At 44.2% G+C, this 26869-nt stretch overlaps 1 protein-coding gene across 8 annotated transcripts in view; it reads left to right on the forward strand.

The window, feature by feature from the left end:
• The window catches only part of CTNND2 (catenin delta 2), a 958285-nt gene that overhangs the window by 727242 nt on the left and 204174 nt on the right, over positions 1 to 26869 (forward strand). For all 8 annotated transcript variants that reach the window (XM_056109040.1, XM_056109043.1, XM_056109042.1 and 5 more), the window contains one exon: positions 16764 to 16977. In XM_056109040.1, the coding sequence (XP_055965015.1) occupies positions 16764 to 16977 (214 nt within the window). The remainder of the gene's footprint in view (positions 1 to 16763; positions 16978 to 26869) is intronic.

Genomic DNA, 26869 nt, shown 5'->3' on the forward strand with positions numbered 1-26869 from the left:
TCCTAGGAATTTCATTCCCATGGGCCCTCCCTGTCTACTCGCCTACATCACTGCTATCAAAGCATATCATTGTATATTCTAAAAAGGCGGAAGAAAAATACAAAAATTCTGACTATTTTGTGTGCAAGGCTTAAAAACAAAAAACACAATTCTTCCCCCAAGTCCCAGCAGCTACCCATCCATTCCAATCTGGGAGTATGACTTGAAGCTTCTTTCCAATCCAGAAAAATTATTTCATGTAATCACACACAGACCTTTGATAAATCTTAAAGTACAAACCAAGGGATGTCAGTATCTGGTTTTCTTTTAAATACACAAATGAGAAAACCAACAAATTTAACTGAAAATGAGGAAGCTTGATTTTTTAAAATTTGGAATTCCATATGTTGATGATGAAAAAAAACTTCACTGGTAAGTTTTGCTGAGAGCTAATGTCTAAAGCTAGGGTGCAGTCAGAGGAATCAGTTGTTGATTGTTGGGGTTCTGGCCATTTAACTTGACACCCTCCATGGTGGAAGACCTTCGAACAGCAGTGATTCACTGAAAGAAGGGATCTGCCTCTCTGTGCTTGACTTCCATACTGGGAGTTGGATATCTCCGGTATTGATGTCACTGTCACTGTTCTCCCGTTGTTCATCTGTTTGCTTGAGTGGGCCCAGTAACGTCTCCACTGTGACACTTGTTACTATGTTTGGTGTATCGAATACATCACGGGTAGCTTGCCAGGCTTTGCTGTGCGGGCAAGATACTCGCAGTAGCTGGCTGGGCTCTCTGAGAGGGGCGGAGGAATCCAACCTGTATTGGCCGGGTCGGCCACGTGCAAGGCAAACGCCCTACCCACTGTGCTATCGCTCCATCCCAGGTATTGATGTATTCGATACATCCTTTGACATCCTCTGAATCCACAACATTGCTTTGTTCCTTTTGAAGTACTGTGATTTAGAAAGCAGCTTTCAGTCAGATTTCATTCAGAAAACTCTCAGCGCCACAGCCTGCACCAGAGTGTCCACTTCATCATCCTCCATCATAACCCCAGTGCCCTCCCCACCCTCATTCTCCCCAATAGTTTGGTTTCCTTTGAGCCTCTGTCATTCCACCCCAAGTTTTTTTATGTCCACAAATAAGAGAGAGCATCTTTATCTGTCCTTCTCCTTCTGGTTAACTTTGCTCAGCATGACACTCTCCAGTTCTGTCTACCTAGGAGCAAATTGCAGGATTTCATCCTTTCTTATAGCCGGATCTTATTCCACTGTGTATTTGTATGTAGTTTTAAGTAAAGTAAAGTAAAGTAAAGGCCCTCCCGTTGATCATCTATTTGCTCGAGCAGGCCCAGTAACGTCTCCATTGAAGACTTTGTTGTTACTGTGTTTGGCATATTGAATATGTCACAGGGAGCTTGCCAGCGTCTGCCGAGCGGGTGAGATACTCTCGGTAGCTTGCCGGGCTCTCCGAGAGGGGCGGAGGAATCGAACTTGGGTCGGCCATGTTTGGCTGCGTGCAAGGCAAACGCCCTACCACTGTGCTATCACTCCAGCCCAGTTTTAAGTTTTAAATTTTAAGAAAAAAATAAAATTAATGCTATTGAAAATTTTAATTCGGTAATTGACAGAGCTCATTGGATCCCATTGCAGGGGTGCCAAAGATAGGGGGTGTGGCTCAATTGCTTTGTCTTTTAAGTAAATGTTTATTTATACATCAGTATCTATAGGTCCATATTTATTATGTGACTATAGATGTAGCATATTGTAATGTCAAGTTAGAAGCAGATGCATGACCTAGAAATGTTTAACGCAAGTGCTAGAAAACTTATCATTCCCTTAGAATTCCCGATACAGCCATGCGTGTGATGCTGCGAATAAAATCTTCCCCATGTGGATGGTACATAGGTTTCAGATGCACTGGGTTATACTTGATGGAATTTCTTAGTACATAAGTTTTTAAAATTTAACAGATCATGAGGCATCAACAAGTGTATTTTCTTTTTGTACCAGGACCCAAGTGTCATATTAGCGTTCTGCTTGGGTTGATGGGCAAAGTGAAGAGTAAATGCTGTTTAATCAGCCGAGCGTCATCACAGAGTCACTCCTACTGCAAGACGCCGTGTTGTGGATTTCCCTGGTAGCACCATTCTTTGTATTCACTAAAAATGTAGGAGGAAACAGCCACTATGTTCCAGTTTGTGGATTCTCAAAGAAACTGGTCACAGTGATTAAATCCGCAGACAGAGACAGACAGACAGACAGACAGACAGACAGAGAGATGAGTCTGAAGGAAGCTCCAGGGAGTCTGGGAGGTGACACTTATAACCCCTGCCAAAAGCTGAGCCTTGGGGGAATCCTGCAGCCACCTCCTCCCTCTCTCCTCACACACATACACACACATATATACACATACACATACACACACACACACACACAGATGCTAGGACAGAGGATGGACTTCTCCAATTACCTTGTTGGGGCTTAGAGCACAGAGCTAACAGAATAAGAGAATCAGACTATATTCGGACAAAGATGGGGCGATGTGGAAAATTTCCTTGGCAGTTTATATTATTTTAAATCTCCACATGCCAGAAAAATGTCAGAGAATAGCTTTTTATCTATCTGAGATATCTGCTCACATAACCTGGAATGCCTTTTTACTCTCTCTGCCTTGGTTTTTGCCTCATTGCCTTAACTGCCCCTATCATCCCTCTGCCCAAGGCAGAGGTGGTTCTGTTCCCACCTACTGGGGTCTCAAACTCTGCTCAGTGACCTAGGCTGCGACCAGCTCCACTCCGGACACTTCCTGAGCCCTGCCTCTGGGGGGCACTCTGTGCAGTCACCTGCATTTGGCCAAGAAATGTCCCCTAACTGCCTGGTCCCTGTCCTGACTGAGCTCCTTGGGAAAGCAGGAGTTGGGTCTGTTGACTAAGACGCTTTCTACAAACATAGCATTTTTTCCTATTCTTTTTTAATTCCCCCCAATATTTTAATCACCCCAATTTTATATCTTATTCAACAGAGGGTTCAAGTCTAAAACTAATAAAATAGTCATTGTAGCTATAAAAATAGCTCACAATTTCATTAATAGAGCTATTATTGTTGAAAATGATCATTTCTATCAATAATTAAGAGTAAGAATGTCCCCTCTCCATCATGACCTATAGAATTTTTAAGTACAAAGAAATTTTACCACTAACACAGCGGGTAGGGCGTTCGCCTTACAAGCAGCCAACATGGCCGACCCGAGTTCGATTCCTCCGCCCCTCTCGGAGAGCCCGGCAAGCTACCGAGAGTATTCGATATGCCAGACACAGTAACAACAAAGTCTCCAATGGAGACGTTACTGGGCCCGCTCGAGCAAATCGACGATCAACGGGAGGGCCTTTACCTTTAACACATTAATTCTCGCATTTCCCTAACCTCACCACATAGGTACCTCCCTTTAAAAAGCATGGTTCGGGGCCAGAGAGCTAGGACAGTGGGCACTGGGAAAAGCACAAGGCCAGCCTGGTTCAATCCCTGGACCACCAGAGGGTCCCTGAACACAGCCAGGAGTGATCTCTGAGTAACACTGATTCCAAAACAAACATAAACCAAAGGACTGGCCCTCCTGATCACCTAAACGTTCTAGAAATTTCCCGTGCTCTGGAATAAATGGCCTTCCAGCTTTCAGACTTGAGTTGTTGCATCATTTTTCACAAACTACGGTCCCTACCTGTGCCTAGGGACACACCCTGTCTGGGCTTCTCCTACCACCTGGTGCTTCTCCTTGACTGGACCTTGAACCCTAAAGGAATGCTGAGCAAGGTTTAGTCAGTAGCAGCTAAACTGTGAAACTGGAATATTTCTCTGAATTCTGTGACTCTGATAAATGCTGGAGTGCTGATGACCTCAGTCACCTGCAACCTAGAAGAGAAAAAAACCAACACATGGCACCCGGGACAAGCAAACTGGGTATTTTGTGCAGTTTTTATAGATGTGATGGAAGTGTTTTTTAAAATTTTTGGGGGGGTCACACACAGTGGTGCTCAGAGGTTACTCCTGGCTCTGCACTCAGGAATTACTCCTGGCTGTGCTTGGGGGACCACATGGGACGCCGGGGATCGAACCCAGATCAGCCACGTGCAAGGCAAATACCCTACCCACTGTGCTATTCCTCCAGTCCCATGTGATGGAAGTCTTATATGGTATAGTTGAAGTGTGTTTTTTTCCCTTAAATTTAGATGTTTAACTTTAAAATAAAGACAGGCATTAAAGAAAATAACGGCAGGTAAGATTTCTCTAACAGCAACATCTTTTAGTAGAGTTATTACATTAATAATCATGATTTGTTCTAACCATAAACTGAGCTAGAAAGCCATTTCTCCATGACTTCGATGTCTGTATTTAGCATAGTTTTATAGTTAAGGAACATGTTACTTTCCATTCTGCAGTAGCAAAAGACTGGCAGCTTTTATTTTAAATGTGTTTTGTTGATACAGAAATTTAAATGAAAAGCCTCATCTCTCAGTCAACCAGAAACAACTCACTGCCACCAGCAACACACTTGTTTATTAGAGCCCAGAGGGCAGGCGTTTGTTCATTCCTCAGGTTCCTCCCTTGCACCTGACCCCTTAATTTTCTGCTCTACCTGCACAAGAACGGGGCATTTCCTCGGCCTCTTTGTCCACCCGCAGCAGCTACGTCCCTCCCATTCGGGCAGCAGTGGCCCTGCCTGGTGCTGCCCTGCCTTTGTTCCCCCTCTTCTCGCCACTAGTCGGACAGGGCAGCTTCTGACCAGGTGTGTGGGGTCATGTGTCAGTGCATTATCTCAGAAAACCAAAGCTCCCAGACCCTGCCACACGCCCGCTCCTAGCCCTCCTGCCTCAATAACCCCCCTTTGCTCTGCATTAACCCCCTGGCCTCCTTGCTGCTGTGGGGTCCCCTCTGTTGCTCGCTTGGGCCCCACTGTGACTCCCTGGGGCCATTCGACCGGCTCACTTATCCCCCAGCCATTCCCCACGTAGCCTCACCCACTCTTCTCTCCTGCAGTGTCTTCGTGTTTCTTAGCTCTGGAGGGAATGGGGCTTCCAAAGAATTTCACCAGAGTTTATCGGAGTCACAGAACTCAGAGAGAGATTTCATCTTCACTCAGTTCAGCCACTACTGACTAAGCCTTGCTCAGCATTGCTTTAGGATTCAAGGTCCAGTCTAGGAGAAACACATGGAGGGGTGGGTAGGAGGCACCCAGACAGGGCATCTCCCTGGACACAGAGCCTGCGTCTTCCTGGGCACAGGTAGGGGGCCATAGTTGCATCATAGATGATGTAACAAGTGAAGTCTGAAAATTGTCCAGTGTGCCCTCTTCATCTTGAGGGAGAAGGATTGGGAGTAGAAAGTGCCAGGTTGGCATCCAGGTAAGGCTCTGTCATTGGGCTTTGGGCTCTCAGCTACCTTCTGTTCTGACTTGTGGCGAAGTGCACAACCTCCTGGGGGGAGAGGGAGGGGCAAGGAATTAGTGTCCTCACTACCACCCCTGACCCCAAAACCTGAATGTACCAGTGGACAGTCCCATCCAGACTTGAAAACTCTGGGGTGATACTTGCACTTTTAAAACCAACTAGCATGGCATAGGTGCTACTCCCGGTCTGGTGCTAGGGGTTGTTAGTGGATGTGCTCTGGAAGGGGGGCGTGGCATGCGGTGCCAGGGATGGGCCTCTGGGCTCTGCGTCCAGAGCACACCTTCTCCAGCCCTTCATGTCCCTCCCTGACCTGTGGCGAGCTTTCCTATTTTCATATTCAGAAGTGTTTCTTTTTTATCTCCCTACTCTGTGGGATTTGCACATTCAGAATCCCCATGCGCCCAACAGAGTCTTTCTTTGAGAGGTTAAGAATACAGGAATTGGCCTTCACCACTGTTAAGGGAGCTATTTTCCAAGTCAAGGGACAAAATATTGGATTAGTTATTGCTAACCTATAAAGTTACATGTTCACACTCAAAGGAGCTGATTAATTCTTGAACTTGAGGCCAGACATTGGGGGATCATATCTTCTGTCAGTTTTGTATCTGGATTCAGATTCTCTCTGTGGAACTCTCACAGTAACCTGTGAGGAAGGGGATGGAGGGAACAGGGTAGAATTCAAAGAGAGAGAAGGCAAAGCTGAGTCTGTCACAGATGAAGAAGTGATCTTCTTACCTCACTATCATGGTGTAATACTGCATGAGGATGTGTTAGAATCATTTAAGTCAGTTTAACTGGTATATTAATGCAGAAGCAATGCCTTGTATAAGCACACGATTATTATTTTTAGAAGTTATTTACCTGTTTGTGTGTGGCACTCTATCTTAAAATCAGAATAGTCAAAGAAAATTTTGGGTGTTTGTTTGGCATGTCGCGTTCTTAAGTTTATAGATATTAAAGACTACTGAAGTGTTTTTCATACAATTCAATCATCTAACATTGTTTTATAATTCTTTGTATCACCACAAGTACTGAATGCAGTACTTTATTTTATCTTAACCATTTCCTCCTGTTCATCTGTCTTGACTCTTGCGTTGGTATCCTAATATTTTTTTTAATTATTGAAGTTTTATGTAAGATGTATTTGTGAGATCACATAATTCCCCTGTGTATTCCTCATCATCAAAATATTGTTCATTTTTATGTTTCCTTAAGATTCAACATGAAAGTTGAGCCATTTTATCTTGTTCCAAGATTCTTTGAATCTTAAATAAAATCTTATTGAAATTGTAATTAATTTTAGAAAATTTCATTGCCTCCTAAACATCTACTCTTTCCAGTTATAAATAAGGCATTTTATTATGGTATTGCTATTTTTACTTATACCACTCAGTAAAATATTTGCTTTTTAACAAATTTATGTCCCAGTAGATTCAACTTATCTTTAGTCAAGGGCAATTTAAGACTCAGCCTCACAAGAAACTAAGAAAATGCACAAGAAGCATATTCCATCTTGGTAAAAATGAAGAGAACTTTTTTTTTCTGCAGTAGCAATGCTGAGAACAATATAGGAGATTAGTGTTGCACCGATGAGTGAATTCACTGTTGTTTTGGCCCCACTGTGTGGTCGAATGTACATAATATCTAAAACCCACCTATTCTAAGTACCTTTCCTGGAGAAACGCTTTCACTGTGCACAGAATGATTCTCAACAGCATCGCTCATGTAATTGGGCCATTGGAAAGAACCGCCTGGCAGTCTGGGATAGGGGAAAATAAGATGTAGTCCCATGGAGAAATGCTTCCTCGTAGCAAACATGAATGGGCATCTGCTTGAAAAGTATCTCAGGCGTCCTGCTGCCTGGTCCAAAGGAGTGAGGACAATTGCATCTTGAAGAAGGGGCATGGTATCTGGTTGCAACACATGAACAGAGGGAGGGCACTGTGGTGCAGGTCCTCCCAGCACAGGCTCGACCTAGCTGGCCAGTCTTGACAGCAGCTCTGTGACCTGGGCGGTCCTAGACTCCAACTGGGTCCCTGGTTTCCTCTTCACTAAAGATGTGGACTTGGTCTCGGTCACTCTTACTGCGAATCATCTTCTGAGTCCACTAGTCCTCATGCACACTTGTCCATAATATGGATGTGTGTGTGTTTGGATCTTGTCATGATTGCTGGCTTTAAAGCCCACCTTAAGTCATTTGTTAAAACCATAGTTTAGGTAGCCTGCTTTTACAACAGTGCTGACGTTTTCACTTACGGTGTGTTTTTATCACCAACATATAAGAGGGGGTCTAAGATGCTCCAAAATCCTTTTTTTCCCTTTGAAAATTAGTGTATGTTACATTAGTGTTGACATTTATGGTTTTGGTGTACATAGTTACCTTATCACCATCAAGTTCCCCAAACCCTCTGCTAATGCCCCTGTATTACTTCTAGGCCAACCCTTCATCACTCCCACCCACTCATCTCTTACTCTGGTAATCTCAGCTCTGTAATCCAGGGTCAAGGGTTTCTTACCACCTGACATGTCTTTTCCCCTTTTCCCCTTGACATGTCTGGCTGGATACCTCAGACGAGGAGCACATAGCATATTGGTTCTTCTCTTCTGGTTTATTTTACTCAACAGGATGCCCTGCCATTCCACCCAAGTTGCAGCGAATTATATGATTTCTTACGATTTCATAATATTTCAGTATGTATATGTGTGTATGTGTGTATATGTGTGTTGTGTGTATATGTGTGTACATTTTTGTGTTTGTTTGTGTATGCAGCACACCATGACTTCCTTCTCATTTTCACCTGCTACCAGACACGTAGGTTGCTGCTGTATTCTGGCTGTTGTGCTAAGCACTTCAATGAGTTTATTGGCCTTAGTTCTTCCTATCCCATAATATTGAAGTGCCCACTTATTCTTTCTGATTTTTGTTCACATTTAAATTATAAATCATTTGGAATTATTTTGTGTAATGTGGAGATATTAGATGTCATTTTTCTTCCCTAACAGTGAGCCTGTCTGGACAGATTTTAAATCCCTACTATTCATGATCATAACCCAGTCATAAATAGATGACTCCTTCCTGATTTTTTTACAATTCTTGAGCCTCTGACCTATTTTGTTCATTGGTGCTTCAGCATGGTACATTCTCAGAACATTTCTCTCTCTCTCTCTCTCTCTCTCTCTCTCTCTCTCTCTCTCTGTGTGTGTGTGTGTGTGTGTGTGTGATTTTCCCTCCATGTTCTCTCTTCTAGATGAACTTCTAAGTGAACTTTTTCATTATGTTCCGAACAATTTTAAGATTATGCTGGGTTTTAGATGGGAATGATTTCCACTTTTAACCAATTAGGGAACATCAGAATTATTTGCAGTAGTGAGGAATGCAGGTTATGTGCCTCTAATTCACTCCACTTTAATTTGACATATAATGTACTTATGCAATTTTATTCAGACTGAAGTTCCTTGATTCTTGGGCTGGAGAGATAGTGCAAAGGTTAAGGGACTTGTCTAGTGTGAGACTGTGACCACAACTTGGTTGTGAATCCAGGCACCACATGTGGGACCCTGAGTCCTGCGAGGCGTGGTGCTGGGCAGAGCCCAGGGTTGTGCCCCTGAGCACCACATGGCGTGGCTCAAAAATTAAAAAGAAAAGACAAAAAGTTAAGAGAAAGACAAGAAACTCCTCATTTCTTACTGTTTATTTCCTGCAATATTTTGTATCCTATGTTGCTCTTTTGAATGAGATAATTTTATGCAAAATTAGTTATTTTCAGTATCAGAAAACTGTAGCCTTGTCCATATTTTACAAAAATTTCCAATTTGTTAACTTGTAACTTGTGTTTTAAGAAATTCTCATAATTCTGAAAGATTTTTCCACTGCTCTTGTTGGATGTGCATTTTTATTCTATTAGTTCCATCTCCTTATTTCAATTTTCTGTCTTGGCCGCTGCACCAGCACCGCGACTAATCAGTTTTCAGACGCTATGACTCTATTGTCTTTTGTCACCTAGAGTAGCGTAGACTTGGTCTAGCTGACTATGAGTTCAATTTTCTTCTAGTCTGAAATTCAGCCCACTTTCTTTTTGCAATTACCATAAGCTCCAAAGACACCTCCATTCTGCCTCAAGTGAAACAGATCATGAGAGGTGTGGAAATGCTTCTCTGGGACCTTCCTTATTTGTGGGACCATGTCCCAAACTGAACAGTTCCCACAGTACAGCTCTGACCCTCACACTCTTCACCCCAGCCCCAGCACCCACCCCCTTGTACATGCAGAGCTCCTCGAGCCCCGACAAGCCAAGGAGCCCCAAGAGGATTTCCATTCCTTTTTCCACTAATTCCCTTTTCCAATAAATGTCATCATCCCATTGTTATAGGAACAGTTGCGAGCATGCAGATGCCATTATAATTGGAGGTATAGATCATCCGTTGGCGTTGATATCAATTTAATGATAATAGCTCCTTCCTTGGTAAATATATCTTATTCTCAATAAATAGATAATGTGGAGAGTAACAAATCCATGAAGTGCTTGAGGCCCCATTTCTTGAGATGAGTCAGTTGTTTCTGTCTCACACTGAATGCCCACCCATTTCTTTTCTAACTCATAAAGCCCCACATCTACGTGAATTTTCTTCCTTGTAATGAAAGTGCATGGAAGAAAGCCATTGTATCCTACTCTTGAATGACTGTTAGATGCTTTCAGTCCTAGAGTTTAAGTGTAAACCACTTGACATCAGTGGGTTGAGTGGCAGAGGGAGGAAGTCCCGCCCCCCGGGAGCCACTTTCTGCCCACGGCTCCATCTTACCTCTGAGGACAGGGAATGGGGACGAGTTCTGCTTTCTCTGAGTCTTTATTTTAATTTCTCTTGAGAAATAATGAAGAGTTCCCCATCCCATCTTCCTTCTCACTGACTTCTCTCTCCATCTAGATCCCTGCTGTTTACTGCTGAGCAAAGAAATCATGTGAACAATTAATATTAGAACACGTGACTAAAGTGAGCCAGTGATCAGGCCAGAGAGGTCGGTTAGAGTGCTTGCCTTGCTTGCAGCTGACCCTGGTACAATCCCATATAATCAAGAGATGATATACACCATCAAGTCCTGAGCACAGAGCCAGGACCGAGCCCTACACACTGCTGGGTGTGGCAGTGAACAAACTACCAAAGAACCATGGAAGAAATGAATGGTGCAGTCTGTTCAGATTACATAGGAAAAGTCCCTTCTAGTTGCCCTTCAAGAGAATTTATCAAGTATAGCAAAGAGGCAAATAGGAGATTTGCTCACACCAGGTACAGTTCAAGTTGTTGTTGTTTCCTTGCAAGTGGTGAATCTGGGTTTAGTCCCTGACAGCCCATATGGTCCTCCAGGCACTGCAAGGGATGGTCACTCAGTGCAGAACCAGGAGGAGGCTCTGAGCACTGCAGCATGTAACCCAAAAGGAAAAATTAAGCATATTCATGAAATAACCTAGCAATTGTGCTCTTTGGTATTTATTCAAAGAATCTGAAAGGATACATGGATATAAAAGCATGCCCATGAATATTTATAGCAGCTTTGTTCATAATGGTTAGAAGTTGGAATAATCGCCGTGTCCCCCAGAAGGTGAGTGAATAAGTGGGCCAGGCCGCATTGGGACCACAGCACATTCCTCAGTGCTAAAAGGAAATGAGCCGTCGGGCCCCGGCTGGGGGTGGTGGGGGAGATGGGGGGCAAGGCTTGCTTGCTCTCAGGAGGAAGAGCCCATCTGAGATGTTCTCCTGCTGATTCTCGGGGGCCTCGTGGTGAAGGCACAGCTGCGGAGATAGTCAAGACCTCAGTGGTCTGCCATGGTTAGGGGGACATCAGAGCACATTTCTGGAGGGGGGTAGGGAGATCCTCTCTGATTCTGGCCTGGCCGATCATGGGCCACTGACCAGTGACAGGCGACCCACACTTGTCAAGACCTATTCTTTATTTTTTTAATTTTTATATTTTATATTGAGTCACCATGAGATACATAGTTACAAAACTGTTCATGATCAGTTTTCAGTCATGCAAGAATCCAACACCCATTCCTCCATTCCTACACCAGTGACCACCTCCCACCACCAATGACCTCAGTTTCCCTCCCACCACCCCCCATTCTACTCCTCTCTTTCTCTCTTTCTCTCTCTCTTCTATCTCTTTACTCTCTGCCTGTCTGTCTCTCTGTCTCTGTCTCTCTGTTTCTCTCTTTGTCTTTCTGCCTCTCTCTCTCTCTCTCTTCTCTCTCCTTCTAGGCTCTGTGGATACCTATTCTTGTACCATCACAAATCAAATCAAATCACAAATCATCCTGTTATTCGTCAATTGCCTCGAGCAGGCCCCAGTAACGTCTCCTTCATCCTAGCCCAGAGATTATATTCAAGGCTCTTTAGGAGAATGAGACCCATCATTGTTACTGGTATTTGGCATATTGGGTATGCCAAGGGGAGTTTGCCAGACTCTGCCCTGTGGGCAGGCTACATTCGGTAACCTGCCAGTTTGTCCAAAGTAGAAATGAGATAATAAGATGTCATAATAAGATGTCCGGGAGCTGGTTTTTATAGTCTCTGAGTCTTGTCCGTTGATGGGATTACACGGCGCCAGGGGGCCAGTTGGTGGGTGTGACCCCCGCCTACTGGAATGTGGAGGATCTGGGTGGAGGATGCTTGGCCCAAATCCGAATAGGCTTGGAGATCTCGGCCCCGGAACCCGCGTGACTTTGTCCCTCTGCCAGTACCTTCATGTGTGCGGAGAGTGGTCCCAGCATGGTGGTGGCTGGTCCTGGAGGTCTTTGGCTGCCGGAGCCCTGGTCGGGACGGGGAGGAAAGCTCAACCCGCTCCCCTCCAAGGGGTCCCGGCGAGCGAGGACAGTCAGGCGCGGGGGCAGAAGACTGCACTCTTCTCTTCCGGGAGCTGGTTTTTATAGTCTCTGAGTCTTGGCCGCTGATGGGATTACACGGTGCCAGGGGGCCAGTTGGTGGGTGTGACCCCCGCCTACTGGAATTTGGAGGATCTGGGTGGAGGATGCTCAGCCCAAATCTTGTACCATAGTAGGAATGAATCCTAATGCAGAGTGTGGATGTGAGTGATGATGAAAATGTAGATTCAGCAACTGTGACAAAATGTAAAGCTCTGAATAGGGGACGGTGAGATTGCGTAGACTGCATGTGTCGGGCAGGGTTATGTATTTGGGGCCCTCAGCTCGGTATGACTATCAATGTAATACTGCTAGAAGAAAATACCTTTTCAAAAACAGTGGGAAAAAGCAGATGGAAGAAACCTAACACATGCTAACTACCAGCAGCATGTTTCCATTCATCTGTTTTTTGCCTGTCAACTCTTCCCAGGAGACAGACATTCCCCGGGTGTGATGTATTGTTCTATATACGTTAGATGGAAAATTACACAATGTTTTGTTCAATTTGACTCAGTGATGTTAAAAGGAGAGTCATGGAAGATTTGACTCTTGAAGTCAGAGAGACATCCCCAGTTTGCCTTAGTGTAGGCTTTGCACGTGAGAGGCCCAGGCTTAATTCTTGGCACCACCCAGTCCTCAGTACTGCCAAATGTGGTCCAAAACCAAACCCCAAAAGATGTGATTTCGGGAGCTTAATGCATGAAATGAAGGACGGAGACAGGGGAGAGGTCCAGTGAACTGAATGCTAAGGCCTTTGCTCTGACTCCAGTACCTGAGGGGAGAACACTCAGAACCAAATCATTTGGCATTTACTGGGCGAGGAAGGAACTATTTTAAGGAGGTGAGTTGATCTCGGCAGTTGTATTAAGAAGTTGTACCTAAGTGATGTTTAACATAGGTTTGTTTGAAGTTTTCTAGGTTTTCCGTTTGCATACAAGAAGAAAGAGAAAACCAGAAAGGTCATTGTCAAAATAAGTTGAAAAATGAGGGTGCCAGAGAAAAACAGGGGGTGCCAGCAGCAAGGAGGGGGCGGGCAGTGTTCAGTTACTCCCCCCCGCCAACCCACTGGAGTCCAGCAGCAAATAAAGACCCCAGGCAGGAAGGAAATGTCAGATTTCTGCTGGGAGAGGAGGGGCAGTGTGGGAGGGGCTGTCTGGGACCCCACCGTCACGTGTCACAGCTGACAGTCTGAACATCATGTCTGCTGCAGGTTTGCCTAAGAAAACTGAATTTGGATTTTTGCATTTGTAGATGGAGCTCAACCCCAAGAAAATGAAAGTTCTGATTAGAAATGACCTGCTGACCCCAAAAATAAGGGCAGAGGAAAAGTTGATCATCTCATTTGTGTGTCTCTAAATAATTACAATGGAACTAAAGATTTCATTATAAATTTGGATGTATGGCATTAATTAAGGTCACACTGAAGATACTGCATTCTCATTATGCCATTAAGAATTGATACTGCATTTACTTTGAATTCATTTTCTCTTTTAACGCTTTGGAATAATATTTTAATAGCTCAATTCATTAAGTTGTGTGAATGGGAAATACATTACCATAAGTTGGAATATGAAGTATTTCAGCAGTATAGTTAAAATAAATATAGTTGAGATAGACGATAAATAGATTTCCTATTCCATGCGCTTTTAATGTCTAAGCCACTGAATAACTTTATGGATGGGCTTATTATCTCCGACTTAATGGTTTTATCATTATTAAAGTAATTAGACCCAAAGAATTTTAAAGTAAAGCTCACATGCAAATAACACAGAGAAAAATGGCATTCATCATCTAGCCTTTTTGTAAAGCTAGCAGAGCCTTTCTGAAACAGAAGGTGGATGTGGTTCTAACCTAGTCGTGTCGACAGGACACAGGTGTGGAGTGACATGAATGTAATCACTTCAGGTAATTACACCCAACAGCCCCTGGTTCTGGATAAAGCTAACTTGGCTAGGGGCTGGAACAATAGCACAGAGGGGATGGTGTTTGCCTTTCATGTGGCCAACCTGAGTTCAGTCTCTGGCATCCCATATGGTCCCCTGAGCACCACCAGGAGTAATTCCTGAGTGCAGAGCCAGGAATAACCCCTGAGCATTACTGGGTGTGACCCAATAAGCAAAACAAATAAATAAATTCAATAGATAAGGCTAACTTGGCTAAAGCCTGTTCTATTCTTTCCTTTTCTTCCCTACTGTATCAGTGTCCCATTTACCTTTTCAGAATCAGGGATGTAAAACTGGGGGGATTTCACCTTGATTTGTTGCCATTGTGTTGGAGGATGGAAAGATTCCAGTAGACACAGTTTCTGAATTATTAGGTATCTCATCTTCTGTGAGTGAGGCACACCCTCATCCTGTGTAAGCTAGATGAAAATAGCTGCTATCACCCTGGGGACATCCACAGCTGAGTGGATTCTTTTTCTCTTGAAAGAGGGGTCATTGCTTATTTTCGCAAAACTGAGTTTTAGCTAATTGGAGATCATGCATGTAACAGTAAACTGTCACTCCCATATATTCTCCATATATTCACCAAACATCTACTGGGTGTGCAGCACCCACAGGAAGATGGAGAAGCATCATGTCTGAACTAAGCAAAGTGAAGTAAACAATGAAACATCCGGTCAGAAACGACTGTCTAGCAGGAGATAGACCATAGTGATCAACTTCATAAAGAAACAAGAATGTGGCAGATGGGAAGAGCAGTTCTGTTCCAGGGCATGGTAAATCAGGAATGAAAGATGGAGACAAGTGGGGTTCTGGATGCAGCTTTAAAGAGTGTAGTTGGAGAAAACCACATGTCAACATCTTTGAGCAAGGAAGGAAATTGAACCCATGCCCCAACACATCGGTGGGGTGAAGGCATTTTCTGTAATAAGAAAACTAATAAAGTAAGGTTACAGATTACACACTTTGATGCCAATTTCCAGTCGTTTGATCCCTAAGGAAGCCTAAAGTAAGGATATTACTGAATGGGTCATGTTATTTTCCATGTTAATGCAGAAACATTCAAATAAACCTTTGCAAGAGAAACTCCATGAAACAGGCTAGGTGTTAACTCATTGTTTTTTCAATTCTAAAAAATAAAGGGCAGAAAGAAAGGAAAGCACGGATATGGAAACACTTTTCAGCATTTCTTTCACCCTCCCAGAACCAAATTTGGGAGGAGTTTTAAAAAGCATTGAACTTAGCATAATATTGTTGTTGTTTATGAAATACCTAGTTATGCATAAGTTATCTTGTTCTGAGTACTGGGACCAGCTCTCCTTGTAAGTAACTTTCTTATATTCAGGGTCTTCTCATGAAAATTCCTGTGCCAGTTCTGATTTCTCACTTAGCTTCCAGATCCTTTCACCTATTGGGAATGTTTTCTTTTCAAGCATAATTTTAACATTTTGAACATCAGTCCTCCAGCCCCTTAAGAGAGCAGTTAAATTTAATAAGTCTTAGGAGTGAGAGTCATTCTTGGTTCCTCCATCTGCCTCATACTATGAGCTTGTAACATGTTTTTGTAGAAACACGTTAGGAAGTGAAAAATCCCCTTTCCCTGATTATGTTACTTGAAAGAAAATGCATTTGAACTTTTGCCAGTAAGATACTGAGGCAAGTAGGGGCTGGAGCGATAGCACAGCAGGTAGGGTGTTTGCCTGGCATGCGTCCGACCCGGGTTCAGTTTCCAGCATCCCATATGGTCCCCTGAGCACCGCCAAAAGTAATTCCTGAGTGAACAGCCAGGAGTAACCCCCTGTGCATTGCTGGGTGTGACCCAAAAAAGAAAAAAAACCCAAAAACCAAACAAACAGAAACTGAGGCAAGTAAATGAAATCTAAAGAGAACACAAATTTGTTTGTTTTTCCTCTTGTGTGCCTTCTTGTAGCCACTATAGTAAGTCCTCATTTAATGCCATAAGGAGTAAGTCCTCACTTAATAGGTCTGGGGTCTTGAAACCTTTACTTTGAGTGAAATAACATAACAAAAACGTGTTATGTTTTTTCACAAACATAGACAAGATAATGGAAGAGACCATATTAATGACAAACCCTTCACTTATTCAGCTCATCAAGCAGTAGGACTGGGTGGGGAGGGTGAAGATGGGACCAGAGGTGACCTAAGGACAGTAGGGAAAGGTCTTGGACACTTGGGGGATATGCAGTGGCTTTGTATATGAATGCCATAAATGTTAACACTATTGTCAGCACGTGACCTAAACTATAATAAGAAATAAGAAAAGAAAAATCGGGCCCTCCAACAGTTGTTTCATCCAGTGTCAGTTGACCTTACTTTCCCCCACAAAAAATATAACTAAATGATGCTGAACAAAGTGATGTTATTTGAGGATCTGCCGTAGGTGGCAGATGAAACCCCATTTCTGGTTTAACCCAGGATTCTGTGTTCTCAAGGTCACAGTCACGTGCTTTGCACTTTCAGATACGGAGACAAGGAGGCATCCAGCTCCTGGTGGACCTGCTGGACCACAGGATGACGGAAGTCCACCGTAGTGCCTGCGGCGCCCTGAGGAACCTGGTGTACGGGAAAGCCAACGATGATAACAAGATCGCCCTGAAGAACTGTGGTGGGATCCCCGCGCTGGTGCGGCTCCTCCGAAAGACTACTGACCTGGAGATCCGAGAGCTGGTCACAGGTGAGAGTCCTGCCGCGTAGCATGGTCCATTCTCCAGGTGTGGTTCTGTTCCCAGAAGAGCAGCAAGTGTGCTTAGCCAGTGTTTCGGTGCAAGGTCTGGGAGCGGACGGAGAAAGTGAACAGCCCCCGTCTGTGCTGGCGGGCAACCCAAGAAGCAAATAAAAGCGTGGGAGACCTTGAGAGAGGGAGCTCAGGGCTTTGTGTTCAGCAGCCCGAACTCTAGCCCCCAAACACTACTTAGGATTCTCTGGGTGTGGAACTGGTTGTAGGTCAAAGAGCACTGCGTGTAACCCAACCCCCACCCCCCCAAAAAAAACTGTATCAATTGCAGTGCATGTGATTTGAGCATGTTAACATAGGATAAGAAAAACACAGAAGAGGCTGGAGAGATAGCACATCGGTTAGGGCGTTTGCCTTGCATATGGCCAACCTGGGTTTGATTCCCAGCATCCCACATGGCCCCCCAAGCACTGCAAGGAGTAATTCCTGAGTGCAGAGGCAGGAGTAACCCCTGTGCATTGCTGGGTGTGACGCAACAAAACAAAACAAAACAAAAAACCACAGAATCCTCACCCAACTTCTGTGACAGTGTTTTGGTTCTTGTGATTTATAAGTATTGAACATCTAGGACCAGAGGTGTGGTACAGTGGGGAGGGGTGTTAGCCTTGTGCACCACCATTTTCATCTCTGGCACCATATGTATTCCCCAGAGGCCTGCTAGGAGTGACCCCTAAGCACAACCTGGTTCCCCCCACCAAAAAAAAACATGGCATCGAGTATGTTCTCCCCACCCCATGGTTCATATTAGAATCTTATTGATAGTCATTGGTAAAAGAACAGCTCTGTGAGATCTGATTGTGAATGAGATCAATAGTCTCTCTACTAATACCCACTTTTAAGGGGGTTGCCACTAGTATTGTAGCAGTTCATTTCCTAACTAAAATCTTCATGCCTCAAGGAAATCCTTAAGTTCTAGATCATAGCATAGTAAGAATATTTTCAAAAGTGAACATGAAAATCTTGCCATAAGTAGAGAAATTCTGTCAGAGTGTGTTGAGTACGATCAAAATAATGGAGTTCCTTCTTTCATTGTTGATGGGAATGCCAACTGGTCCAGCCTTTTTTGGAAAATAATATGGGCATTCCTTCAAAAGCTAGAAATTGAGCTTCCATATGACCCCGCAATAACACTTCTGGGAATATCTCCCAAGGTTACAAAAAAGCATAGTAGAAATGACATCTGCAGCACTGTTCACAATAGCCAGAATCTGGAAACAACCTGAGTGCCCGAGAACAGATAACTGGTTAAAGAAACTTTGGTACATCTATACAATGGAATACTATGCAGCTGTTAGGAAATATGAAGTTATGAAATTTGCTTATAAGTGGATGATCATGGAGAGTATCATGCTAAGTGAAATGAATCAGAAAGAGAGAGACAGACATAGAATGGTTGCACTCATTTGTGGAATTCAAAATACATAATATGAGACTGATATACAAGGACAGTAGAGACAAGGGCCAGGAATATTGCTACATAGTTGGAAGCCTGCCTCATGACTGGGGGAGAAGTATAGAGAAGAATAGAGAATAGATAAGGGATTACCAAGTAAATGATGGTGTTAAACCGGACTGAGATCTCCCCAAAGGAATCACACAAAGACAAGTTGCAATGCATTAAGCAAAGGGTCTTTATTGGCTAGCTTGAGATAAGGTCCAAGTCTCATCCAATGCAGTGGAGTCTTGACAACTACCCTGACTCCAACTCACAAGCAGTTTATATAGGGTTCAGAGGTAAGAGCGGTTTATATACTGGTCTAATTTTAGCACTGACCTTATTATATCAGTGGTCAGCAATTAGACAGCTGGTACCAGTAACAGTTTGGAGTTCTTTCCAAGAAGGATGCGGCGACCCCTCATGACTGGCCAGATCCAACTGCCCTGTTTCTGTCTAGCTGAATTACTCAATTGGGAGTTTACCAGAAACTGTAAGTTCTGCCTCAGGGAAACAGAAACCAAGGCCTAGTTGAGACTTAATGTTAGCTGCAGATTGTCATGGCATCAGTTTCACCCTCACAATGGTTGGGGGGAATCATTCGGGATAGGAGTGTGCTGAAAGTAGATAAAGGACCAAACGTGATAGCCTCTCAGTATCTGTATTGCAAACCATAATGCCCAAAAGGAGAGAGAGAGAGAGAGAGAGAGAGAGAGTGAGTATGGGGGAAATAGTCTGCCATAGAGGCAGGGGGAGGGTTGGGAAGATGGGGGGGTGGATACTGGGGACATTGGTGGTGGAAAATGTGCACTGGTGGAGGGATGGGTGTTTGATCATTGTATGACTGAAACTCAAACATGAAAACTTTGTAACTGTATCTCACAGTGATTCAATTAAAAAAATATAGTGGAGTACCCCCCTCAGAGAGCTGTGAGGACCAAATGAAGGAGCACCAGAACCCACGTGATTGGTGGAGGGTCTGTGTGGACATGTTCAGCATCAGACCTCACTGTCTTGCTTGCAGCTGTCCTTGTAGGCCTACTGCTGACATCAGGTGCCATGGGTGAAATTTGAGTGCTGAACATGCTGGATTGGGCTCTTTTAGGGACTGGTTTTTGTTTTATTTTTTATTTCTTTGTCTCAGAGTATCACTGGAAGCAAATCTCTTGCCAACTCCTTTGGTAAGGGAGTTGCAAGGTTGACTTTCCAGAAAAGATATTCTAATGATCTGCTGTTCTGCTGACCTCCTGTCTTTCATCTAAAAGTGTACAGTATTTTAAATCATGGTGCCTAAAATGATTTTTTAAATTTTACATTTTTGGTTTACAATACTATTAATAGTGGTTTCCTGTGGACATAATTCCGGTGCCACACCCCTCACCAGTGTACCCCTCTCCTTCAGAGAGTTGACCACCATGGCAAACACAACAACAAAAATATGAATGGGCTTACATCAAATTTTTTTACAAAGAAAAAAAAGTCTGGAGCTAGAGAGTCATACCTTTGTTCCTCTGGGGTTAGGTCCCTCGATGTATGTTTCTTCTTAGACATGCCCCCATTGAGAGTGTTGCCTCTTCTCTTTTGCACTTCCTGCCCAGTTAGAAATAGAGCCAAAGTTTTCATTCCTTTCATTCTTTGTTCTTCCCAGCTAGCTACCGAGAGTATCTCGCCCGCACGGCAAAGCCTGGCAAGCTACCCGTGGCATATTTGATATGCCAAAAACAGTAACAACAAGTCTCACAATTTGTTGTGAGACATTACTACTGGTGCCCGTTCGAGCAAACCCATGAACAATGGGAGGACAGTGCTGCCTCTAAATAGAGAACTGTGTTTGTGGGGAAACAGAGGTGAAGACTGTGAAAGCCAGGCTTCTCTCTAGGCAGACCTGGGTCCAACCAGGTGAGATTCTTACTGTGTACATGATATGGCATGTGGGCTAGCTCAGTGGGAAGATATTCCCTCCATGATAGTTATGAATTCTGGTCCTTTTCACGGATGGTTCTGGGATGGGGGAGCCCTGGAAAAGACTCAAGTACTTGTCAAGGATGACAAAACTCCTGTACTTGGATTCATCAAGGCTTGGCTGGTGGCTTCCTGGGCCAACAGAAGTACAGGCACATCTCCTGCGGGAACCTCGAGCTCCACTTTCATGATTTGGAAAGAATCAGCTCCCCCTCAATTTGGATTGCTCTAACATATCTAAAAGCACCGTCAGGGGCTGGAGCTATAGCACAGCAGGTAGGGCATTTGCCTTGCAAGCGGCTGACCTGGGTTTTATTCCCAGCATCCCATATGGTCCCCCAAGCACCGCCAGGAGTAATTTCTGAGTGAAGAGCCAGGAGTAACCCCTGTGCATCGTCAGGTGTGACCCAAAAAGCAAAATAATAATAATAATAATAATAATAATAATAATAAAAAGCACCATCAGTGATGGATGATCTCATTGCCAAAGAGAAACTCAGCCACACATGGATGGTCACCATGGTGCCCAGAGAGAAGGTCTCGCCCAGGATTCCCTGCTGCAGCCTGCCCCATGCTACGTCCGCTCTGAGACGACAGAACCTCCAGGAAAGGAACCAACTCCTGGTCACGCCGTTGACTTTAACTCTGCTCTCTGGGGCCAGAGTTCCGATGCCGTTCCCTGGGCAAGTCAGCATCCCTGGGCAGGCCTCTCCAGTGCTGTGAGGATTCCTTGGCTGCAAGGAAGGTACCCGTTCTCGATGCACAGAGACACATGGTCCTCCCTGCTCTGCTCCATCTGAAAAGAACAGAGGCCTCTTGTGGGCCCCTGTTTCCTCACTGGCATGTGCTGGTGGCCAAGATTCCTGCCCTCTCCTGCCAGCTGCCATCCAACAGCAGTCACTCAGGGTCACTGCTTGCTGCCTCCACCACCCTCTTCATCCTTTCTAAAAGTGCAACTTTCTCATGTTTGGCTGAACCTCAGCCGATGTATCTCACCTTCTTGAGTGGAAAACCTGTTGTCAAGACATTTCACAAGTGGAAGCTCGTGACTTGGGGTTGCTTGGGTCAATGGCTGCTGAAAAGTAGCACACACGCTGGCCTTCCTCTAGAAGAGGACACTGGAAGTGATCATCTGGGAGAATATTCCAGAGCGGAATGACCTTGTTTGGGTGACTGCAGTCTAGATGGAGGGGTATCAATGTAAACTGTGTGGGGATGTCTCAGAAATTAGCAACTGAGCTTCCATCACTGTCACTGTCCTCCCGTTTGTTCATCGATTTGCTCGAGCAGGCCCAGTAACATCTCCTTTGTGAGACTTGGTTCTGTGTTTGGCATATCGAATATGTCATGGGTAGCTTGCCAGGCTTTGCCGTGTGGGTGAGGTACTCTCGATAGCTTGCCGGACTCTCCAAGAGGGGCCGACCCGATTTGCCAAACACAGTAACAAGTCTCACAGTGTTACTGAGCCCACTCAAGCCAATCAGTGAACAATGGGAGGACAGTGACAGTGAGCTTTCATATGACTCAAGAATTCCACTTATTGGCATCTGTACCCAAGACGCAAGAAACATTATTTCAAAAAAGATCCTTACTGCCCTGTGCTCATTGCAGGACTATTCACAGAAGTCAAGATCTGGAAGCAGCACAGGAGCCTAGGGAGAGATGAGTCACTAAGGAAAGTATGGTATGGAGATACTCAGCTGTAAGGAAAGAGGAAATCCCACAGTTGGCTGCTCTGTGTGTGAAGCTAGAGGGTACCGTGCTGGGCAGAGTGAGTTAGAGGGAGGAAGACACATCACAGTGGTCTCCCGCCTAGGTGTAGTATAAAGAAGCAGAGCTAGGGAATTAAACACAGCTGCTGGGAATAGACCTTGAGTGAGGGTCTGTCTATAGCACGGGCTTTGCTAGTTTGCTAAGGTGTGTTGGGCGCAGTGGCTGGAGACCCAGAGATGATCGTGACAGGATGCCAGCCTGCTGCCTCTCTCATGGCAGTAGTGGTACTGGAGCATTGTAAAAGCCTGCAACATTTCTGTTAACACTATGCAAATCATGGTCCCAAAATAACAGTTGGAGCAAGTCAGAAAGAAAAAGCCCAACAAAAATGCAAACCCAAGGGAAGCCAACTCTGTTCCCAGAAGCAAAAGTAACAGTTGTTCAATGAATTCACCTCTAGGAGCCTCGGGGTATGATTTTTGTCATCAACACCAGCCCATGGTCATCTGCCTGGGACAGCTGGGGAAGCTCACATTAGCTGGATCCCAGATACCTCAGAAAACAGGTATTTTAGTCCAGCTGATCTGGAAAACCCACAGGGCATGAGGTCTTCTGTTTCTCTTCCCTTTCCTTCTCCCCACTCATCCTCCTCAGATGCCCAATGCTCCCCAAGTCTGCTGACCACTTTAGGACACTGAACCTTTGGGTGTGATTCCAGATTCTTGTTTCTTCCATGGCCATTCATTTCTCAGAAACTTTGAGGTTTCTGTGGGTGCCAGATGAGTGGTGCTCCTGGGACATCCCAACCACACAGGTCTGTGCTCAGCCACATCCAGGTCCTGCTGGGATGGGCAGGAATTGAGCTCCTTCCTGATGCATCACACCCTTCCATTACTCTGCAAAACTGCAAAGCGTCAGGCCTGACAAATGTGTTCATTTTAGGAACTCTGCTAGAGGTGCCCCATGGGAGACGCTGGCTGGAGGGTGGGAGAGATGTCAGAGCGAAATGGCTTTTTCATCCGGGTGCCTGCTCAGATCCCTTTCCTAATGAACTTGGATGTGCATACATGAATTATAGGAAACAGTGATTAGGGGGATGGAGCTGCGATGCCCATTCCTTCCTTTGTGATTCCCCAGCAGACAAAGTCAGAGAACAGCCAGGACTAGCCCTGCAGGAGAGACCAGCCCCACCCTCCAGCATTTGTCAGATTTTTCACTTGTGTTCTCTTTCCTGCCTGTTAGCTGAGGGAAAACAAGGGGAAAACATCAAGGGAAGGGGATACCACCTGTACTCTGAGTTGCCCTCAAGATGTTTACAAGCTCCCACTATGCTGGATACATATTCAAATGTCCCATTTTCATCATTATTTTCCAAATGAAAAGCCTATTTACAAGCCAGGTTTGGGAGTAGATCTGGGCTATGTTTCCAGAAGAGGTCCAGAGTGTCCAGTTGTAAACTCTCTAACGACCCTAAGAGGAAAGGAGAGAATGATCTTGCAGAGCTCTGAATTATGGATGAGATATTTCTTGACACACTGTTCTAGCAATAATGAAGTGTTAAAAAATCGAGGTATTTACATGCATTTGCATTCTACACGTAAACATGCATGCATGAAAAAAACAGCTGCCTGTTTGCTCTACAGAAACTATTTACAACAGAATATATTTTGCCACTGCCTGTTAGGCCTTGCAGTAAATAATTTTCTTCCCATGCAATAATTATTATGGGATGGTGATCAGAATTTTATTTAAATCCTGTTACAGCTATTATATGCTAGCCACTGCTTGAAAGGCTCCTAAGCAAATAAACTTTGATTAGAAATGCTGTGTGTCCTTCGGGCTTGACTAATATAATTTTTCTCTCTCTAAATATGGAAATAATAAACCTAAATTTTTGAAATGCCCAAGTAAAGATTTTAGAATGCTTTACAAATCATAATAAAACAGTTTTTATTGCACCATAAAACTTAATAAATAAGTTTTATTTCAGTTAAAAGCATGTCCTAGGAGTGTTCCTTCAGCTTATACTTTGCCTACCCAAATAGTCTTTGCCTTTATTTAGAAAGACCTCCGTTTAACTGTTTGATTTACTGATGTTAGTTTTGTGGCTTAACGCCTAGTCTCCAACGGCTCTTGATTTTCACATTTTCAAAATTGGCTCTTGTTGCTGTCTGTTTTGCAATTGTAGTCGGTCTTCCAAGTGACCATGAAGTTGAGAGGCAGAGGACCGCCTGTATCTTAAAAGGAGGGAGCAAATGATCATTTCTCTCCTTCTGAGTCCAAAGTGATGACGTTGTCAAAAAAGCCAGTTTCCAGTCACATATCTGCAAGGAACCGGCATCAGCCACAGTGTCCCCCAGCTCACCTTTATCGCTGATGTCTGTCATTAGTGATTCCTGCCACCCCGATCCTCAGACACTGAGAAGGCATTGGAGCCCTGGGGATGCTCTGCTCTCTGGCTTAGGGCCTCCATCTCATGACCCCCGGTCTTTCTCCTGGGTTTACTCTCATCACTTCCATTTTAAGCAGATGCTTAGAGGATGGAATATTTTCAATGTATTAGATTCTTGTTATTTATAGTTAAGGATAGATGGAAAATTACTTTCTCAGGACTGCAATTCAATTTTACACTTGTAACTATAGATCTGGGTCCTTGCTTTTATTTATTTATTTTTGCTTGTTTTTGTTTGGGTACCATGCCCAGTTGTGCTCAGGGCTTACTTCATCCTCTGCACTCAGGGATCGTTCCTGGCAAAGCTCCAGTTCAGGGGGACAGGGGTGCTGATGGGCGTGAAACTCAGGTCAGCCATGCTCTTCTGGAGCTCGGGCCCAGGTGTGTGCTCTATGAATTGCACTGATCTCCTGCACTTCCAATTTAGCATCATGGTCTTTCTCAGTGCCATGAAACTGACTTGTTATTTTAAAAACAAATTAATCTGTTCTCTCTGGTGTCTTTTTCTGAAAATTTTGCTATTAGTCAGATTTGAGCCCTTTGGATTTTTCTCCTCTTATTTTGTATAGTTTCATTTTTGAATTATCAACTTTGGAGTGGGGGCAGAATTATAGACACCAGTGCTCAGGTATCATTCCTGTCTCTGTGCTCAGGGATCACTCCTGGCAGGGTTCAGGGGACATTTTGTAATGGTAGGGAATCGAACCTAGGTTGGCTGCGTTCAAGGCAAGTGCCCCACCCTCTGTATTATCTCGCCTTCCTTTCTCATATTTCCTTATATATCTTGGAGCACTTGGCCGTTTTATCCTATATTCAGAGAAACTTCTCCAATAGCCAACAAAACAAGTATCTCCTGCATTGTTACTACAAATATGTGTTCTGAGCGAGGCTCTCGGGAGCTGGTGATGGTGATAATGGTGGGGATGGTTCTGAGAATTCTCATTTTCACAACCTCTGTTCTTGTTTTACAAAGGTAAGATTCTTGAATTGCTCTGAAGATATTTAGAACTATTTTTTCCCCTCTACTATGAATTATCTCCCTTTACTCCAGTGTTTTCCCCTTTGTTTTCCTGGAGTTTTCCTTACTGATTTTACAGACTTGGTTTAAACAGGTTTTTTGTTCTCTGCTGTTTGTGAGTCAGGAGAGAGCATGGGTTCTGTGTAAATTAACGAAGCCTGTTAACTCCGATAGTTTGCCTTAGATAAGCAGGTTCGGGGTGATTCTTTGTCATGAAGCTGCTAAGTCACTTCATAAGGAAGGCTTTTCTCTAAGGCTCAGAGCCACAGAAGTTTTACAGTTCTCCACCGCAGTTAGTCACTTTGGAGAATATTCTTCTGGGTCTGTGTGTTGTTTCTTTATCTGAGCTGGAGCAATTGTCAGTCAGTTTTGGCGGCTGGGTGTCCTCTCCATGTAGGTCAGTGGAGGTTGATCCAGATCTCCCCCCCACTCCCCCCCCAATCAACCTCTCGCTTGCCTGCTTTCTCTGAAAGAGATGGCCTCCCAGAGCATCCTCTGGATTGTTCACACCCTTTTTCCTCCTGCGATTGAGTCTCCTCTCCGTCTCGCTGACCTGACTTTGGTTTCCTCTAGATTTCTTTTGTTGATTTTCATCCATCTGTTTTGCATCTTTGCAGAAATGTGATGAAATGTCTCATCTGCAGAATTACGCTTCCCACTCTCTTATTCCATTATGTCTCTAATAAATAACATATTCTTCCCTCCAGGAGTCTGAGCAGTTCAATAGATGAAACTGTCAATATTACTAAATATTATCTCTATTGCTGCTCGGAGCCAGGCTGGAGGCATCACTTTAGGTCTGTTAGCCAAATGAGCTCGCTGATTCCCAAGAAGGCTAGGGCATACCATTAATTAAACACTCTTCCTAGAAGGAGACATTAGAACAGAGGGGGATCATTGCCCCACTGGCATCCTCCACTTTCTTCTCTTATCTTTGTTGCTGTGATCACACAGAGATCAAGCTTATTTTCCAAGCAGGAGCTTAAGTGTTTCATCAAGAAGAGCCTTTACCATTCTTCATGTGTTATTTTGGTATTTACTGGTGGTTGCTGTGGGCACCTTATGTATAACACCAAAAGGTGCTGAAATGCAGGTCAGAATTGTTCATTATTTAAATGAAATTCAGGGTCACGTTATTGACAATATTTGAGCTCAAATTCCAGCTTTGTTTTCTTATCCCAAACAGCATCCGGCCTTGTTGTCCAACAGGGTGGCCTATCAGCGATTTTTCGGTGAGATGAAACTGACTCAT

This window comes from Sorex fumeus, unplaced genomic scaffold (assembly GCF_029834395.1).
Source record: "Sorex fumeus unplaced genomic scaffold, SorFum_2.1 ptg000264l, whole genome shotgun sequence".
NCBI classification, from domain to species: Eukaryota; Metazoa; Chordata; class Mammalia; order Eulipotyphla; family Soricidae; genus Sorex; species Sorex fumeus.